Source organism: Apteryx rowi, unplaced genomic scaffold, assembly GCF_003343035.1.
Source record: "Apteryx rowi isolate R43461 unplaced genomic scaffold, aptRow1 scaffold_275, whole genome shotgun sequence".
NCBI lineage: Eukaryota > Metazoa > Chordata > Aves > Apterygiformes > Apterygidae > Apteryx > Apteryx rowi.
Genome location: NW_020449141.1, coordinates 293,618 through 314,430, shown reverse-complemented (window position 1 = coordinate 314,430; position 20,813 = coordinate 293,618). Strand labels below are relative to the sequence as shown.

General features: G+C 39.4%; 1 protein-coding gene across 10 annotated transcripts in view; it reads left to right on the top strand.

Moving 5' to 3' along the window:
• The window catches only part of TNRC6C (trinucleotide repeat containing 6C), a 90,875-nt gene that overhangs the window by 25,403 nt on the left and 44,659 nt on the right, over nt 1-20,813 (top strand). For 3 of the 10 annotated variants that reach the window (XM_026068544.1, XM_026068546.1, XM_026068543.1), the window contains exon 1: nt 16,116-16,613. The exons of 1 other annotated variant lie outside the window; for it this stretch is intronic. In XM_026068544.1, coding sequence (XP_025924329.1) covers nt 16,589-16,613 — 25 coding nt within the window. In that variant the 5' untranslated portion in view covers nt 16,116-16,588. Of the gene's footprint in view, nt 1-4,603; nt 4,931-16,114; nt 16,614-16,781; nt 16,915-18,636; nt 18,693-20,813 lie in introns of those variants that run through there. 6 more of the 10 variants (XM_026068553.1, XM_026068550.1, XM_026068547.1 and 3 more) reach the window with 5 other exon arrangements.

The following is a 20,813-nucleotide window of genomic DNA, read 5'->3' as shown; positions in this document are numbered from 1 at the left end:
GATGGTGCAATCAAATGGTTGTTTTCCAGCTACCRGGAATGTATATGTGGTATTCTTGCAAGAGTTTCTCCTGTTTTACTAATTTCAAAGAGGTTTTGGTGTACAAAATRGAAAAACACTTTGATGTGTTGATTAGAAAAAAATCAGGACTATTAATATGCAGAAATATTTTAATTCTACAGTGCAGCATGTTTGATATTTTGATTTTCTTTGTTCAATTCTCTCATGTATGATTCAGGTATTTACAAGAAAACATTATTTCTAGGACTAAAATTAGGTTTCTCTAGGCACACCTTTGTGGTAAAACTGCTTTGCTCTTTGAATTAAAGCAAAAATTGACATGTATTCTATGACTTAGATTAGTGGTGATATATCTATATAAAATATAGTGTGTGTGTATATATATATATATATGTATGCTATTTGGAAGTGTCATCTGTGATTATTTTATGTGTAATAATGAGAATATAATGCTTTTAAAAAGCTACTTTGCTTTTTCAAATTATGTTTCCAACAAATACATTTCAAATAAGTTCCAAAAACTCAGGGCCAGAGAAATACCTGATCTGTGTTGGTATTATGCCAGTTAATGRCTTTAATTCTCATACTTCTTTTCAATTCCATGGCCAAATCATTTTTTAGTTTAAGGATGTCCTCTTCCGAGTCACTTCCAACCTTTTTTTTTCCTCAAGGGGAAGATGATCAAGACCATGCCATGGTTTCAGCAGCTGCCGGTTCCTACCTGGCTCCTTTCCCTCCCCTTCCCTCCTGCTCCCTCTGATACGCCGGCACAGGCGCTTGCATGGCTGGGCCATTACCTGAACTGGAGAAACCTCCTGGCCGAAATGGTTATGTCCTTCTGGCAGGTCAACCTAGATCCTGAGAGCTCTTTCTGAATCTTGAGGCTCCAGGCAGATCACAGACGGTTTGAATTTTTTTCTGAAGTACTAAATAATTGAAATTTTGGAGTAGGTAAATGTTTACAACTCTGTCTTACGAAAAAGATCAAGTTCTTTTCATTTTCCTATTTCTGCTTTGCATCTCCCAAATGAAATGGGAATATTTAGTTTACTTGATTCAAAAGGATTTAAAAAAAGCGATACTATAGCAATTGTACTTTTGATTTGACAAAAGGAACAAATCGTAGTAGCAATTGGCCTTTGATACCAAATTAAGTTTAGAAAACAGACATTTAGATATGAATCCTGAGCTTACCCAAGTATACGGTGATTCAGACTTCTCAAAATGGGAATGACAGGTGGTAATAGCCTAAGCCTATGTTTTCTGCACAGTATATTGGATACTTGCCTGCACATCCTATATTGCCACCAAGTAGCAGCTATGCGTTTCCCAACATCACTCTCTCCAGAAAGAACTTGACAGAGATTCATTTCCTGAGGGATTGCCGTTTAATGAGAGGATCAGTTTAATTTATAGTATACGCTGTAATTTTTAAYGGCCAGGTGAAATGGTAAAGTCAACAGTACTGTGAAAAAACGCCATTAAAACTAAATAATATTTTGGGTTATGTGGATGATAGAATTATTTATATTGTGGAAACGAAATAATTTGCAGTTATACATTGTATTCTGCATTTCGTAACGTTTTTAATGTATATTTTGATTGTGAGAGTTAGAATAAGCTGCTGATGTGTCCAAGGCTGGTAGTGTGTTTTGCAGAGGCAAAAGAGGTTTTATTCTCTGCTCTCAAGATATTATTGGTGCTTTTTAGGTTTTTATGTTCCAAGTTAGTTTTTTATTACAGAAATAAACATAGGTAAAATTGTTTGGGCTTCCAAGATAGAAGTTAAATTTATTGCTCAAAGTTTTGGAGACACTGATGCTTGCCGTCAAACTCGGCGTATTTTTACCTCTCAGAGTGCCCGCTCGCTTTGAGACCRTCCTCAGGACTACGTGGCCCCCGTCTGCCTTTTCCCTTGCGGGAGTGGATTAGTTCTGCGAGCGCGCCAAAGCCTGCAGAGAGGCCGTGAGCACTGTCCCAGGTATATGGATAGCCCCAGGAGACACGATTTGGCCGTTGCCGAACGTTTTTGCGATGTTCCTCCAGGAAGCCCGACGGGTGTCTGTTGGGGCAGGGCAAGTGTCTGCAGCAGGTGACTTGAGGAACCGGGCGCGTTTCATGGCCGACGTCTCTGTGCCAGGCTGTGCTGGCAAATCTGCTACAGACCGGGGTGAACTTGGCCTTGTTATTTCAGACGAGATTAATTTGTGGTATACCGCATGTCTGGAGCGCGTATGTGAAGATTTAGCTATCTTGAAATGCTTCCTATAAAGGTTTGGGTGAAGACCACAAGAAGCCTTGTGTGGTGGCTGCATAAGCTAGTGGAACAGGAACTTGTTTTCTGAGAGGTCACTGAAAACCCGAAAACTGAATTAGGATTTTATGGTTTCATGCATTTTGTCCAGGTTTTATGGTTTCATGCATTTTGCCCAGGTAGAGAATAACTCCAATTTATTCTATTTTAAAACATAATGCTATGTTAACTTAGCTGATGTTTATTGGACATCGTATTTCATCCTGGTAGTAAAAAAGAGGCTAAAACTATGGAAAGGAACAGTTAGGACAGTATTTAATGTGTTTAAGAGTTTTAGACTTGAAAGATTCAAGAAAAGCACATGTTTGCCTTGTGTTGAAATGCTGGCGTGTGAATAACTGTGTGATTTAATTCTCTGCAATGTAAACTCTAGTCACAAATGGATCGCTTCTGTGTATCCTATAGACCAGTCAATACGTTTATTAAATAAGAGAGAGMTTTATGGAAGAGTTCTTTCTGTGATACTGTGAACTAGTTGCTTTGGTACCTGGAAAGTGCGTGCTCTGCATGTACTGGGGATTTAGTACCTCTCTTTCAAAGACCACATCTTTTTTATTATTAAAAATAGTGCTGATAACGATTAAAAGAAAGTTTGTACTGTACACATTTGAATCCATTTTGCAGCTTAAATTGAGTGCTGCTTATTGTGGATGAGAAAGTTTTCCTTTACTCTTTTTTGTGATACAGGGAAAAATAAGTGTGTAGGCTATTTTTTGTCCTCATGCCCATTTTTTGGTGTTCTTGCAAATATGKAGCTGAAGTGCGGTTTGCTTTTTTTGGTTACTACATCGCAGTATTTGTTTAGAAATGAGAAGTGTTTTGCAGAGAAACAGTATTATGTAACTTTTCAAAAATGCTGTAATGATTCTTGTGATAAAAAAAAAAAACTTGACATTTTTGTAAGACACTGGATTAAAAAAAGTCCTGAAAAAATAGACTTGTCATGGTAAAAGAGTTGTGCAAGGTCATTCACTCTTTCCAGTCAAAGGAACTAATTGTGATCAGAATTTTAAGTACAACTTTTTAAAACATAGGCCCCATATCTTTAAAGTCCTTTAAAATTATGTGTTGAATAAGTTACCTGTGAGCATAATTTGTTTTTTAAACCCAATATATGGAACATACTTGGGCATAAATATATGTACAAAGTATTTGCATATATATCTAAATCTACAGATTGGGTAAAGCAGGACTAAAGCAAACTAATCTTTATTTGAAATCTTTCCTTATAACTTTTCATTACCAAAAAAAATTTTTTTTCTCCTAATACATACTCCTTTTCAATTTAAATCATTTTTCTGAAATTCTAATTTCACAGCATGCTGCTTTCTCAGTGCCTTACTCTAACTCTTAAAGTTTTAAGAAATTATGTACTCTGTGCAGCTGTTTCCTATTTAGTAATTAATTTCTCTGCACATTAATAGCAAAAATTATTTCTAGCCATCCCTTTATTTGTGGGGCTTTTTATTTATTGTTTTAGGATAAGTGTTGTTAGACATCTTGCTTTGGCTGCAGCCCAAGAAGTCTTGGGAATGCTGGAACTGAAAACATCTGAGAAGTGTTTTCCTTCCCTCTGTCGTAGAGTTAATAGGAAATCAGTGTTTCATCTTTCTTCTTAGGGCTGTGCTTTCCTAAATTGTATTTAATATAAACACACAGACATGTATATATTTGTATGAATAAACTGCAGTTAGAGAATGGTTGCCCTTTGCAGCTCGACATGTAGTTGCGCATCKATGGACTGATGGGACCTTAGGCTTAGTCCTCTCCCCTCTTAATACCCTGGGCAGCGTCGTGTTCCCGGTTAACAGCTTCTCTGCTGCCTCTCTTGTACGTGCTGCTAACTTTGATGATCCAGTGCGAAAGGTGGGACGTGCATGTGATAAGATGTGATAAGTTCTTTGCACGGTTCAGAAGAAGGCACGTAGGCTCTGAGGAGCACTTCAGTGCCTAAGCATTCATCAGCTGTATTCCAGTATATAACTTCTCCATCAGTACAAGATCAGTGATTTTAGCCATAGATATCAAAGTTGTCGCATAAAATGTTTCAGGAGGCTACGTATATTATAAACTAGCTCTGAGTTTTATCGTTGAAATATTTCTACTTTGAACGGACTTTATATGTTTCTGTGTTCTTTGTTTGCCAGCTGTTGTTCGGGAGATGAGAAAACGCCGTGCCTCTGCTCGGTTACAGAAGAAAAACCTCTTAAATGATTCCTTTCTAATACGAAAACTTTTTTTTTTCTTTTTTGGTTTTGTCTTACCTAGTGCCAGAACCTATTAAGACCAGTTTAAGCCAGCCCCAACCTGCCGGTAGCGGTACCAGTACTTCCACCAGCACTATTACCAACAGCAGCAATGGCAAGCGGGCACCCGCGAGCGGGCAGCAGCCGGCTGCCTCCCGCTACCTGCCTCGAGAGGTGCCTCCGCGCTTCCGCCAGCAAGAACAGAAGCAGCTCTTAAAGAGGGGTCAGCCGCTGCCCGCGGGGACGCTCGCTGGCGCCAGCCCGCCGCAAGGGCCTGGGCAAGCAGGGGCCAGTCCTCCTCCGCAGCCGGGAGCCGGCGGACAGCATCATCCCAGTAAGACCCAAACAGGTAAGAGCTGAAATCCACGGGCGTACCGAGCCGTTCGCCAGCAGCGCTGCCCTTGCCAAATCTTAAGGGGGTGGTAAGGGTTGGCTTAATATGGCAGGATCTGAAGTGAAGTGTATGCTGCTGCTCTGTTTTAGTGTAAAAATGAATATAATGGGTCATTCCTACGCTCCAGTTAAAGGCTTTCCTATTCATTTAGATCCGTGGGGTCTATTTCCAGATTTTTTTTCCTGTTTCTTTGGTAGTTATAATGGTTGTTATCTTCAAGTAATGTGAATATTTCTCTACTGATCGTTCTTTCAGAAACAACACGGATTTGGGTGTTTCCAAATCTTTGGCTGGCTTTCTTTGCAATGTTAATGTTCTTTAAAGAGCGTTTTGTGTAAAATTGTATGCAAATCAAAAATGTGAACTTTGCTTATGTTGTGTTGTGACGCTTTTGTACCTGTATGTGCTCATGCTCTCAGTTGTTATTCTCAAGTTAGGAAAATAATATTTGGGGAAAAGTAGTTTAGTATCTTAGACCTTTCTACCACTTAATTCCCTCCATTTCTGATGGAAGCAGGAACTCAGCTTTTGGCTTTTGGAAACAGCATATAGAGGAATAGGTGTCTCAGCTGCCTTGCTTCTCTAGCTGCTAATGAGCAAATAAGAAGCAGCTCTCTTCTCATTTGCCCTTCTGCGCTAGAGATCCTGTAACATATTTTTATGGTGAGGATTAATCTAGTCAGTAATTGGTATATATCACCTTCTTCATCCCTGGCTGGATATATATGTACCACGTTAGGCAAAGAACGGAGCATTCTCAGGTACAGCTTTCTGTGATACAGAAAACGTGATCTGAAGTAAGACGAAGTTTTGTGGGGTTTTTTGATATTTTGGATGTTGGTAATGTCTGCCTGCCTTCCAGGATCACTCATTATCCCTCATTAGCACTGTCAGGCATCACAAAATTTTGATCCAAACTGTCTGTGGTTTTTCCCCTTCGGACAGCGGTGAATCTTTTGCTAATTTTGCGCTAGTTGCTGCTTGTGACACTGAACTCCAACAGGGAACAACCCCAGAGTAAGCACAGAAGGGAGTTACTGCAGAATTACTAAATTTATTGCAGGTAGTGAATTATTTGGCATTGTCCTTAAAAGTTTTAGTTAGATAAGAAAGTCAGCTGTCTTTCAGAAATTACAGCTTTTACAGATATCAGGACACATTTGAAAATATGATTGAAGTACTCCCCGAAAACACAAATCCAAAAAGGCAAAATAAAACAATTGCATATTTATTGGTTAGGATATTTATTTGGGGAGGGGAAGAGTTTTCTAATACTGTGTTTTCAAGCACTCACCTTTGGTGGCATGGGAAGTAATCTATTTCTATGAATTAGAGTAGCATTCACATCCTCTTCTTTACAAATCACAGTTCAGCAGGGAAAGCAGCTGGCATTTACAGCTTCTTTTTGATACAGAGATATTTGTTAACTATCAGACTAATATTCTGTATGAGATATTGATATTTAAATGCTTATTATTAGTGTGTTTTCAGAAATCTAGTATCTCATTATATGATAGAGACAGGATGTCCAACTCAAGTGGCTCAGGCTGGCTGTTACTCTAAGCAGCAGTACAGGCATATCCTAAACATCTTTGTCTGATCTTGAAGAAACATCCTGTAAATCATAAAGCAAAGTTCAGCATAAATCACAGAATAATCCATAAAAGGACTTGGCTTGTAAGAATGTGATACTGGCTGTCTGACTTTCATCTTCTTCTCAGATGCGTAAGTACCTTGAGGTTTTAGACTTCTCTTTTCCTGACTCCTTTTTTTAACTTGCTATATCAAATAAGCATTTGTTTCTATGGTCTTTCAGCCTGGCAACTATCGTCAGATGTTTTTCACTGCTGAATTGGTTTGCTTTCTTATTCTTTTGCTAGTTTTCTGTGGCCGTTGGAAAAACTCGGAATACGGTAGAAACTAGTGAAAACGGGAGGAGGAGTGTAGCAGCTTTTTGTGTTCCATACTGTGCAAAACAAGTTAACCCACATCTAATTTGTTATAAAAGCGTTTGTGTAAAGCACTGATTTGTTTTTATCAGGCTGCAATTATTGCGCAAAGTCAAAATTGTCGGGTTCTTGTTTGTGCAAGGTCAAAAAGCAAGCTGTAAAGGGGCACCCGAAGATCTGTGTAACAGCGCTTGGAGTATGGAAGAGATTCCTGGAGAAGCTAAACGCTTGGCTACTTCTTCCATCTGCTGACAGCAAGAGCCTGCGTTTTGAGACTTACATAGTTGTATCTTCCTCTTAGAAAGAATTTGCTGAATGGTAGGGCTCATTTGTTTCTCTTTCCAGCAGGTGGAGCATGAGTTCCTTTACTAGACAAGAACAGTTAAAGGAGAAAAATAGATATCTAGCTCGGTTTATAACCACAGCAGCTGTGCACCTGGCTGCTTTGTGCAGCTGAGAGAGGAGTATGGTGTATCGCACTCCTGGGGGACCTTTGCAGCCGTGAAATACATATGTTGTCAATCTTATTCTTCAAAATTGATCTCTCATACTGGCTTCCTCTTCACCTCAATGAGCATAAAGATCAAGGAAGAAAGAAGAGTATCCAGGGAAGGGCAAAACCTTTTCAGCTGTTACGATTTAAGTAACTGTTCACCTCAGAGAGAATTTCTGTCTTCCAAGGGCACCTAAGAGCCTTCCTTTTTTTTCTTCTTCTTTTTTTAGACACCTCTGTAGTGATAGGAGCAGATGTGACTCGCAGACACATGGCGTTCTCACCCCACGCCTCAGTTTCTTTCCATGGAGCAGTACATTATCTCTCCTGAGATGTGCAGGTTCAAAGTCCTGAAAACCTCCAGCACTTAAGCTACGAATTTTTAATGCAATTTAGTTCAAAATAGTTCATATTTTTGTGACTATAAAAATAAGGAGTTTTTTTTTTTTTTTTAATGAGGATTCTGAATGAGCAATACTTTGCCAGAAGGAAACTTTTCTGCTTCCTCATTTTATTGCCGTTAAGGACTATATTCCTTTCAATATCTGGCTCTCTGCATGTTTCATTTACTAAAAAGCCGTTGGAGGTAAAAGTTCTCCAGGGAAGTGAAGTAAAGGGAAGGAACAGTATAATTGAACAATTTGATCCATATGTGTACCTTGAAAGCTAACTCAAGAGTAAATTGGGGGCTCACTAAGTACCATATGATTTTAAACACATTTTGAACCCCCCATTTTAAGAAGCAGCAGGGCCGCATATTTCTCTGAAATACATTCTAATTCTGCTCTTTTCCTGTATGTTCACATAAAATCATGTATTTTTCTGTATATAGTGCAGTATTAAACTGAGAAGAGCAAGAAACCACCCATGAATGTTGTCATGGCCTAACAAACTTCCACGTTAAGAAAGGTGTTTTTATTAGTTGTCCAGAAGAATGAGTGGGGGGACCAGATGCACGTATAAACAGGTTGTGTCTGTCCAAGCAGCATCTGCACTGTAGCTGAGCAGTTGCTCCATGAATGTTATTCCCATTAGAACTCTGCGGGGTTTAGACACAGTGAATAATACATTGTTTTGGGATCTTTCTCCCTCTCTGATAACCTGATTGCTTAACCAGAGTTCGTTGGACCCATGCTGGCTTCTGTCCAAGCAAGTTTCCATATGTGAATCCTTTGCACACATGATGAACAGCTTTGTCTTGATGGATGACTTGGTATGGATCAAAGAGCCAGGATCATCATAAATGAGCATCTTACATCCAGAAGATACTTAATCTGTAGGGAGGGTTTGTTTTTTAAGTGACATATTCCTACATAGTTTACTTCAAGTTATACAACCACTTTGCGTCCAGGACCTATGTATAACCATCCAGATGGTTACAAGGAAGGCTCTTAGAGAGGCATTGCCAGCCTTTTCACTGGAAAAATCTCACGACTGTGTCTCTTTATTCTCTTATCATCAGTCTTTGTTATCTACTGCCTTGGCCTATCCAAAACACTTATCAGAACTCTAAATTCAGTGTCATGAATTAAAAAGGATATTCTGCCAATGTAAGGAAAGTAAGAATTAATGGCCCCTAATGTATTCTTTCTCAGGCTTTATCATTTGGGGATATCAGTGAAGTGGATTAGAGTAGTGATTTTTTTTGTTTCTGTCTTAAGGTAATCTATAAAACATGAGCTAGAGCAACCGTCAGGAGTAGAAAATACGATTTTTCAAATTGCGTAAAATAGAAACCTTTTAGAAATCTTATCCTTTGAAACAGTCTTTTATGTATTGGTAACTATTAGGAAATTAATTTCCGTAGCACTTTAGAGCATTTTCTGTAGAATTGTCATCTGTCCAGCACTTCAGTCTTGAGCTACGTAGCCTCTTCTTGACGCACAAAGCCCTTCTGTATTCCTTTTCCTTCTCCATTTTCTCAACTAACGCCAATGTATGTGGCGAACAGGTAACTTGCCTCCTTGAAGCGAGGCATTACAGGAATGCTCCTTTGCCACGTAATCTGCAAGAATTAAGTTAATTTCTGAAAACTACCACGGGAGAGCAAAAATAGCAAGTAATATTTTCTCCTTTGTTTCTTTACAATTGATGAAGTTGGTCTAGTAGTCTCCAGGCAACCACTGTGTGTGTTTGATGGTTTTAAGAACAAAGATCAGAAGGAGTGATCAGTTTTTCTTGAAGATGCCTCTCGCTTTTCTGCAATTCAGCCACGTGAAACCAACATCCATCAACTCCCAAGAAACATACCATGTCCTGCAGGAGCTAGCAGAGAACTTCTGCATTTTTTTTTGTATGGCAAGTAGAATATTTTGTGGAACTGATCAGTAACATTTGTTTCCAAAGCCTAGAAAGAAACGAAAGCAAGTAATTCATACAGTAGTTCCAAATAGTGTAGAACACACAATCATTGTGGAAGCAGAAGAGTTGCACTTTCAATATGCTGTATCTGTTGTTTTCTGGGAAGTGAGAATTTTACAGCAGTTGCAGAGACGCGTTATTTTCCCGCTGTGGGCTGATGCTAGGTTGTGTGCTGAACTTTTTTCTCTTTTTCTATGAAGCTGGAAGTTTTATTTCGTGTTTTGAAATGTCATTGGCTGCAATTTGCRTATTCCTGCTTGTGGCATGTTACTTGCATTTCGAAGTAAGTGTTGTGAGCAGTTGAAAGCTGCTGAGTACCATTGTGTAGCATGTTCGCGCCTCTTATTATAAGTACATTGGTATTAACTTTGTGTTGGATAATTTTCTGGGAAGCAAGATAAAAAACCTTACCATTAAAATAATCTCATAATATGTTTCCTCCTGCTGTACTCTAATTTCCTACCCTTCAATTGCATTCTGCTTCAGAGTTCCTTCTAATAGGGTGGTTTTATACACTTGTAAAGACAAACTGGGAGAGAAGTTTGCAGGGAGAGATAGCATCTCTTCTAAAAGCAGTTAATATGATTGGAAAATGCAGAAAAGCTTTGACAAACGGATATTTCATCAGGTCTAACAACGTAGTAGTGACCCTTGAGCTAAATGCGTGTTTGAGCAATTGCTCGTAGTTTAGGTTATTCGGCATAGTGACAGCTGTAGGTAAGGCGTGCATATGCAAACATGCTAGTGAGGCATGTGGGTAGAGTCTCATTTCAAGAGCTTGAGATAAGATTTAACCTGGTTTTCTGGAAGATTGGCAAACAGGTTAATTTTTAACAAATAAAGCATGTGAAAGCTGCCTCTATTAGCTGAACTTTATCTGTTTATGCTCATATTCTGTAATTCCATTATCAGAATATCTTTGTCTGTCTTAGTCAAAAAGTTGCAGAACTAAAAAAAAAAAAAAACTACAAAAATTGCATTTCACTTTTCTTTTGGGTCCTTCATAAACACACTCTTTTATCTGTAATTATTAAAATGTTAAGCACTATTTAAATATAAATTAGAGATTAGAAAGATAGTATATCTGTTCATATTGTTTGCATACTTTCTATATATAGCATTTTCCCACTGCACTGTGGTCAGGTTTTTTTATGTCCGTTTTATGCATATGGAAGTACTGTTTTGTTTGATTCCAAAATGGGAGTCACTTCTAATCACCTCTAAATCTAAATCACTAATCCAAATCACTTCTAATATCTTGAATTCTTTTAGAAAAGTGAAAAAAAATTGAAATGAGAGCTGTAAAGCAGTATTCAGGATAAGCAGTAATACAAATAGAGAAGCATTCTAGATTTTAAAATACTTTATAACCCTGGACTTTCAGTAGTTGTTATATAGCTGTGCTGCAGGGCTATACTCTTGTACACAACAGGTTGAATGCATTTATAGTTTTCTTTGGAAGTCAGCTCTGCATGAATTAATGTTTAGGTAAAGTAAGAGTTTTCAAGAAGAATAAGATAAAATTATAGCTGTGTCCTGTATGTATTGAGTTTTAAAACAGGTTCTCTCTCTGCTAATAATGAAATACCATCTTCTATTGGTTACTTCTACAGTAAATAGTTTAATTGGAAGGAAAAAAAGAAAAACCCTTATTGACCATGAACTTTGAATAGCAGCTATATAGCTTGATCCTGATGTAATTTAAATTTGAAACTGGAGAACTAAGCAGTTTTCAGAAAGGTGGTGGAAGTAATGTTGTAGTGTGAGACAGATATTCTTTTATATATATTGCTCTGCTGTTTTATGGAGGCAAATGAATAGTTGAAAATGTCATCTCCATGTACTGTATTAACACTAAATTAAATACGTTTGTATTCAAGTAATGTAAGGATTCTTAAAAACTTCTATGTAGCCTAAAATATTTATCTGCTTCTACTTGGTTATATCTTTCTTAGGTTTAATTTTAGACAAGCTAATGAGTAACATGAATAAAATAACAGGACACCTTTTCTGCCATTTCTCTGACAGTAACACAAATTTTATAAATTGTTGAGATCCACCTATGATTTTTACATGAACAGTGTTTTCTTTAAAAAAAAATTTAAAAAATCATTACTAACAATTTCATCCTTTTTTTTTTTCTGATGGTTGTGTCTTGTTAAGGAAGCAATAAAATACTCAGAAACCAGAAATGAAGTGTAAACATTGTGTTGTTTATAAGCTGATAGTCTCTTCTACTACTACTTATATCGTAATTAATGAAGAGTCTCTAAAACTGATCTCCTACTGGAATCAAAAAAAGTCTATCTATTAGTCATCCAAATGAGCAAATATCAGTATATAGACTAAGGATTTAGATATAGCGGAGTGGTACGTTTTTTCCCATTTTTTTTCTACGTGTATTGCATAACGCCTTGAGGACGTGCATTGATCCTGAATGAACTCACTCACATGCTGGTGGGTTAAATACCAGAATTGGCTATTTCTACTACTTCTGCAAAAGTCAGACAACCATATATAGCAAATATATGGCGCTTAGCCGCAATAAAACTCCCAACAGTTTTCACTTTTTGCATCTCTTGACGAGGTGTGTTTTTGCCGGTAGTCTCATTGAGTTACCATTGCAACGGGATGTTCAGGTACCACCGGAGGTTACATGGATGGCGATTATGTTTCTTTYTTCTGTTTTTTTTTTCTTTTTCCATGGTGCTTTTTAGAGTTCAGTAGTGATTGTTGTCCAACCCATGCCCCCGGAAAGCAGGCAGTGTTATCAAAGTCACTAGTGGCAGATGCGTGTTTAGACAAAAGGAAAGGAAGAAAATACAACAGTTAACATGGAGATGAGAGCTAGCCAGCAGATACTGTCTGGGATGTACTCCTAAGTGATCCACATTTTCTGAAATATATTGTAATGAGAGAAGTCTTTGGGAAATAAGTCTTGGCTAATAAAGGTATTTTTCTCCCCTGTAAATTTTCGAAAATTCCACACAATGTTTTGAATATAGACAGAGAAGTGGCAGCCTCTGTGTAGCATAAATACAGGTGTTATGAATGAAAAATGACTGTAAAAAAAAAACAAAACTCATCAGTAAACTAATCTTTGGAATGAATTTCTCTGTATTGTGTGTGTTATCTGACATCAGGCAGCAGAGCATGAAAAATAAATCTGCTGCTCCAAATCTACTTGACAGCGATTAGAATTTTTCACTAGTAGTCRGAAAAAGAGAAATCTGTGAAAGGATAAATAACTGAGACTCCTTTGTGTTTTTGCTGTCCTCATTTTCAAAGAGAATGACTGTGCAAAAGCAGCATGGCTTAATGGCAGTTGTGGATCCGTATCCTGTCTGTGGTTCTGCTGTGGAAGGCTGTGATTTAGTGGTAGCCAGATAAATAAATGGCCCAGGTGTCTGCTGGGAAAAAAGGTCAGGAGGCAAACAGGCCGGCAAGTTAAGTGTGCAGAGTTTCCTGATGAAGGATGTGAAGAGACCAAGTAGCAAGACCTGTCTCTGCTAGTGGAGGAGTGAAAGGTTGACAGCTAAGGTCAACGTGACCACAAATGAGAGTGTTGTCCTAAGGAGGAGGAAAAAGGGAGGAATTTCATACAACTCATACAACTCAAGAAATTGGTAGGTATGATACTGTAAGAAACAAGTCTTAAAGAAGTTCCAGATATTAAGAAAAAATAAAGAACAGAAAGACAACTTTTTCTTGACKCCATTAATAGTAATGAGGAAGACCAAGGGAATCGGCCTGATCAACAGGGAGACCCATTGCTAGATGGCATCGACAGTGCCTTAAATGCATTTTCCTTTGGTCTRTGAACCAATGACTGACTTAGAACTAAGGCTAGAATGAGCTAATGTACTTAAGGAAATAAAACATTTTCAAATTGTCTGGATCTGATGCAATTCATAGTACTAAGGATGGATTGTAGCAGTCTGGCCCATTTGCATTCTTTCAAAGTCTCAAGAGCAGAAAAGAGAAAATATAACAACTGKTTTTAAAAGGGAAGAAAGGAGAAGCTGAGGAATTATGGGTCAGTTTAACCTTCTAGACTGATACGAGGACAAATAAGCCTCCGAAGACATTCTCATGAGTAAACTGTGGAAACAGGTCACTGGAAGACAGAATTGTCATATGGAATAATGGTGATAAAATCAAATTTTTTCAAATAAAAAAAAAAGGAAAAATTCTTTACTTTGGCAGGAGTGGTTGAGTAGACAAATATGATTACCTGAGTATCATGCTGCAGAAATGGATCTGGACTTGGTCACAGGGTAAACCTGATTAACAGTGTCATACTCTTGAAAAGAAGACAGATAAACTGAGGCTTATAAAAACACTTTTCCATGAAGCATTTATGCTGTTCATTTCTGATAAGGCCTCAAAATAGAACATTAAGTCCAGTTTGGGGTACTGTGCTCTCAGAAGGAAGTGAATTAACTGGAAAAAGAGCAGAGGAATGTAACAGGAATGAGTAGACATCTCAAAAACAAGACTTGCAAGGAGTGAAGGAATTGGGGCTGCTAAGTCTAGAGGAGACTGTGTGGAGTTATAAATGCAGAAATACATAAAAGGCTGCTGCAAAGAAGAAAATGATRTGTTCTGTATGCCTGTGATGGATCAAAAAAGAAGTACTAGACTTAAATTTCAGCAGGGGAGATTAAAATTAGATTTTAGGGAAATCTTCCCCATACTAAAGGTATCTAAGAAGTGAGCTCTAGGAATCTGTGAAATCTCAGTTGTGGGAGGGCTTTCCTGGCAGGTGGGACAAACATCCCTTAGCATGTATCAGGACTGTTTGCTTAGATCAGGCGAATGGTCTGCATAACCTCTTGAATCCCCTGTTTTAAGTCTTTCATTATCTGTAAGGAGGTAGGTTAGCTGGCGACCCATCAGTTCCTSGGAGAAGAGATCTTTGCTTTCTTCGCATAGCTTTTGAAAATGACATTTTCAGATTTTATCGGACAAATGCTCTGTAGAGGTTGTTAGAAGATGGAGTGCACGAAAGGGTCTGCTAGGCACTGCAGCAGCCGCTGGGGTGGAAACCGTGTTTTATTTTGCCCCCAGACTTTGGTATCTGTTCTGCATTTTCTTCTTCTGTATCCTGGTCTGGTAGACATAGGCCCCTTGATTAGGTACCATTTATGAGCACCTGCCTCTGTATATTGAAATAGATTTCAGGAGAAGTTTACAATATTTGTAACAAAGCTACAAGAAACGTGGGACTGTCATAGGTTCTCTTACAGTTGTGACATATAATTTTAACTAATGAAAATTTCAGTCGTGTAGCTGATATTAATGGAATATAATAATCCACAACGGTATTCTGACTTTAAAATTTTTGCAGAATTGAATGTCAAACTTAATTTAGGGTTGCCTTTGAAATAGTTTTCTGAATGGAGCAGAAACAAGCAAAAGGTTTGGGTTTTTTTCTTTCTTTCTTTTAATTTTTCTGTTGTTTTTAAAATGAGGTTGTAGCCACCCAGTATTGAGAGGCTATTGCAAAGAAGCAGGGAATAAATGCCTTCGGAAGGGAACTTATTATTTCAAGAGTGCTTTGGTGGATCTGTTCCCGAGCCCAGAACAGCCCCGGTGACTGCGCTTTGGTCGCGAAGCGGCAGCAGGTCGGGGAGCGCGGGCAAAGCTTTASAGCCGCCTCGGTTAGGTGCCATCCCGTGGGAAAGGATAAAAGCGTTCAGACGAACACCTGACCGGAGTCAAAACAGCAAATTTAAAACGTGCTCCATTTACTATGTAATCAGTATGTATTTGGGACAGATAGGAGGAGGAGAAAGGAAATGAGAAGTAATTGCAGAGGAGTGTATTAGAAATCCTGGAAGGGTGTGTATAAATTATCCCTTAAGATTTTTATATACGCATTGATGCAAGTTCTCATCTAATTTGCAATGTTAAGATACATCCTGAAAATATTAAGCTGGTTTCTTCCCCCCTTGTGTTGACACTGTTCGTACGTCTTAAAGACAACCAGCGGTCCCCGGCGTGCAGTTTTCGAAAGCTTTTCCCCTCGTGCGCCCGAGCAGAAAGCAGCATGAGCCGGGATGTGGTGTTTGGGGCAGTTCTGCGCGTTTATAAACAACGGGGGCCGTGATTAATCTGCCCTCGTGTTTGCTGCCGGGATCTGTTTTCGGCAGAGGCAGGGAAGTAATTAAGCGCTGGGCGGCGTGCCAGCGCCCGTGCGGGACTCGCTGGGAGCGCGGCCGCCCCCGTCTCGCGGCGCCGCGGCCGCCGAGGGGCCAGGAGCCGCTGAGGGGGCAGGAGCCGCCGAGGGGGCAGGAGCCTCCGCGGCCGCCGAGGGGCCAGGAGCCGCTGAGGGGGCAGGAGCCTCCGCGGCCGCTCGCTCGGCGAAACGCGGCGGCTCCTTCTTTTGGCTGACTTTCAAAACGCGGGCGGAAAGCGGCCGCGCGGCTAATTGCAGCCAGGTCCCGCGGTGAAAATGTTTAGCGACAGCCGAAAGAATTTAAAGAGGACGGAAGATCGGTTTAGTGTCAGCTGCAATTAGAGAATCGAAGCTTAGAAAAAAATCCTCCTCCGCCGATACCTTAACCTGGCGTTTCGGGCGCGCGGCGAGGGGAAGGGGGAGGAGGGCATTTCCCCAGGCGGCGCGGCGGCCGAGGCCCGCGCGAGCTCGCAGGTTGTCCGGGCGCACGCTTGCACGGCGCGATTTTCCTGGCAGCTCGACAGGACGAGGCTCGCGCTGCGCGCGGCCGACATGTTGAAGCGGAGAGCCCTGGAGAGCGCGGAGGCGGCAGTAGCGACAGCTCTGCGCACGACGTAGCGTCTCCTAGGATGGTTGGGCGGCTCCTTTCTGCAGGTATTTTATTACCCGTCAGCCCTTTTCTAGAGCCCGCAAGGAGGAGAGGAGGGGAAAAAAAAAAAAAGAAAAAGAAAAAAAGTAACCCTAACCCTGAGAAAATAGCATCTGCTTCTGTTAAATCAATTTATTACATAACGTTTCAGAGACAGCGCAGCAGCGCAGCGTCCTGAGCTTTTGGCTGCGTTTCAGGTTTGATAAAATGGCGTCTTCGCAGCGAGCTGCTTGCTAAAGATATGTTGCACTGAGCAGAAAAATGAAATTATTTGGCATTTGCTCCTGCTGTTTCTGCTTTGAAGAGGTAGCATTTAGTGGAATCCCTACTAATCATGAAAACTGTTGTTTGTTTGTGCTTGTTTTGCTAATGCATTTAAAGGGTTCCAGCATCAGAGGAAATGAGCTACGTTTTGATGTCGTAGTGCAGAAAATTAAAACGGGGTAGCAGGCTTTCCCACTTGTGCACTTAACGATGGCTTAGTTTTTAAATAAATAAAGCTGTTTTATTCAGTGCTTCCATCTCTGTCTTCCCACATTGTGTATGCTTTTCAAGATTTCATAAAATGAGACTTGTTGTAAGTTAGCTTCCTAAGTTGCTTCAAATAGATGGCAGTTTTCAAATCTGTCCTGAGCCTCAGACAGCATATGCATATATCTAAATGTACCAGGTAGCCTTAAATGTTAGCACTACAGTTCACAGATTTGCTGCTTCATTGCATTTCTTTCTTCAGAATAGATGTTTGTATCATCTTTTCTTTTTCTTTTATAAAGTTAACCTACATTTGCTCCGACGCTTCAAACACTTCTGGCAGTTCCCATTTAATTGAGAATTAAAAAAATCATGTAGAGTCTGTTTTAAAGCTTGCCTTGTGTTGACTTGAATTGAAAATTAAGCTATTTCTTTTTTTTTGGGGGGGGGGTAGTAATTTGCCTTTGTGTTAACTTGCCTGCTCCGAGTCTTTAAACTTTGACAATTAAAAACCCCAGCCGGACTGTCACTAGCCTTCGGGATATTTCTCTCTTCTGCATGTCAAAGCGAAGGACAGCATGGTCTGTAATGTGTCTTTTGGGCAGGACAAAATGAGCCAATGAATCTGGTTGTTATTACGCTGACTAAAACGAATTGCAAAATAAAACTAGCAATAAGAGGGGGAGTATCTATTAGATTTGATTTAAAAAGGGATAAACAAAACTTTATTAATAATGTGGTTCTCATTAAATATTTATGCCAGGCTTTGCCATTTCACACCCTCTCCATGCTTTGGTTCGTAAATCAGCTGAATGTTACATTATAGCTGAGGATGCCTAATTTCACTGTGCACAGTTCAAACTAATTACAGTAATTGGAGTTGGGAAGATACAGTTATTTTTAACTCAGCTGGATAAAAATGAAAAGAAATATTGCTGTAAACCACATTTTCAGAGGTGGATCTACGTTTCAGATAAATGGCTTGTGCAGGCAAAGTATTATTTCAATATTTATTTCAAAGAAACCCCTACAACAGTTTCTCACGTTTCACTCTTGTAGCTTACGCGTGTAATCTATGTAAACATTAAACCGCTTTTACAACTAATTATTCATCCTAATTATGGAACACAGGCAAAAATGGTTTCTATTTTTAGTAAGTACTGAATCAAAGTTTGCAAAGCATGTTGAGTATAATACTTAGTAATACCAGTAATCTTCCCTCTCCCTATTAAGGATATTATAAATAACTCTTATTGCTAACGCTGATCAAAGCTGTGCATTTTTCAGGTATGCAGTACGGTTGCAATTTGACAAAAGTTGGGTATTTATGTTTAAATCTGAGTATGAGATTAATTTTTCCTTCCCGACTGCCGAAGAAATTTTGCTAATCAAGGGAGCAGTATTTTATGAAAGATGCGTATTTAAGCTTTTCAAACACAAAATACTGCTAAAAGTTGGTTTCACTTTTGTGGCTTACCAGTACTAAGAGCTGCTAACGTAAAATACCTGTGGTTCCTGTTCCTGATGCTTTATTAAAAATCTTTATTCAATTCACAGAGGAGAGAGAGAAATATTCCTGAAAGGCTGCAGTGCTTTACTTCTGGTCCTTGCAGGTAAATGAAAGGGGAACCAGTTCTCGAGAACTAATATTTTTAATGGCTTCCCCATTTCAGTCGAACAGCTTTGAAAATAAAACAGAAGAAAATATTGGCAATTTTTATGAAGAGTTGGTTTCTTAGAGAGTTGGAGGGAATTCTCGTTTAAAAAAAAAAGAGGGGAAAAAATCCCTAGATTCAATCATAAAAGATATTTTCCCTTTCATTATTTTGCCTATATATTTTAAATCCTCGTGGATTAAGTAGGACTCTGTGCTACTGTTTAGTTATTTATTCTCTAGGAAAAGAGATGTTTACAGAAAAAGGAAAAATGTCCTTTGTTTATTTGCTTCTAGAGGCAAGAATATAAAAATTTCTCTCTTCAGCATCGGGGTCTGTACTCAAACTGTTATCTTTCTCCAGGACTAAAGTCACAGATTTTGTAGCTTGTGTGTTTATTTTGTGCATTTTTTTCCCCACTCTCTTCATCTGACTCTCATCTGTCCTGTTACTTCTAGTTTTATAGCAGCAGCGTTCTGCTGTTGGAGCTAGTCGTGCCAGTAATGTTCGGACACTCCAAAATAATTGTGTCTCTCTGAAAAAAAAAATCTCCCGGTCTGAGACCAGAAGAAAGCTGCTACTTTGAAAGAGCTCTGGCAAGTCATCTGCTCAGGCAGGTCGTCAGATACGTGGTAACCACCATGAGGTTTTCCCAGTCACTTCTGAGACTCGTTGATGTAGTCCAGAAGCTAAAGCCAGACATTTTAAAAAGCTGGTAACTGAAGTAGCTTTTGGAACAGCTTCTGTCTTCAATCTCCAAGAAACCATTTTTGTCCGAGTACATTTCTTTCTTTCATATTTTATTTTTTATTTTTTTTTAACTGATAATCCGACCACTGTTCATGTTATACTGGAAGGGTTTGGATTTAGATTTTACCAAATTGTTTGGTTTTTTGAATGTATTACTGCCAGCCTGATGGCACTGACCAGGCCCTGTTGCCGCGGAACGGGGAACGTACAGGACAGGTACAATATTGTTAAAAGAAATACTTCCTTATCTTATGTCATCTAACGGATTTATGTTAACCCTTATCAAGGCAGCCACTTTGAGATTAGTCAATGGTTATTGATGGAGGGTGTATATGAATCTCAGTAAAAGCAACTATGCCAATGATATCTGAAAGGGAATATCTGTTGATCTGCAGTCCCTCCAAAAGCATCTCCCTCGTGCTTTCTTTTTTTTTTCCCCCTTGTTTCTCTGTCTGTTCTTCAAAATCCTAGTATATCATTTAATGAATCATTTTGCTCTCTGCTCTCAGGAATCTTCCACAGCTCTGTCTAGTCGTCGACTTTCTCCATTCCCTCCCCTTCCCTTTACCTTCTCCCTTTAAGTGCTTTCATCCTTGAGCAGGGCTTTAACGATCATTTTAACTTTGGAAAAAAACGGTTAAACAAGCAACTTCCTTTCAGCTCCTCTTGTTGGTCTTCATGTCATCTTTGTAAGTATAGAAGCATCACCTTGCACTGTGCTCTTGATCTTTCTTCGCAAGCCTGCCCTCGACAGACACTCAACTTGCCTTGGGCAGCACCGTCCTTCTCCCAGGCACTCGCATACGTAGCTTGGGTTGCAGCTTTGACGAGACCTTTTTATTGAAACTGTACATTTCAAGCCACTTTTAAATCTTTCTGGCATGTCTGAAATGTACTGCCGAATCTCACCACCCACAGTGTTGAGAAAAATCTCACATAACTCCTCTTATCTGATTCCTTGGTTACCTCAACTCCTTATCTTCTGGCCTTGACTACTGCCGCTTTCTTCCTTTGTTATTTCTGCTCTGCTGAGAATGCTGCTTGACTCATTTTTCTGACCCTGTCGACCCATTTTAAGTCATTTCACTGGCTTTCTTTCACCTTCTATGTCTTATCTAAGATTCTAGTCTCTGTTTAACACTTGCATAGCAAACCTGGATTATCAGGTAAATTTTTCAACCTTCTCCCTTAGCTCTGGCAACATTGCAGATATGCAGTGTCCCCAGTCGGCTTTGTCCAGGAATAACACGATGTTTTCTTCCTTTCTAGTCATTGTGTATAGGAGAAAGAAGCCAGGTAAATCTGAGTGGCTACTTTCATATTATAGTC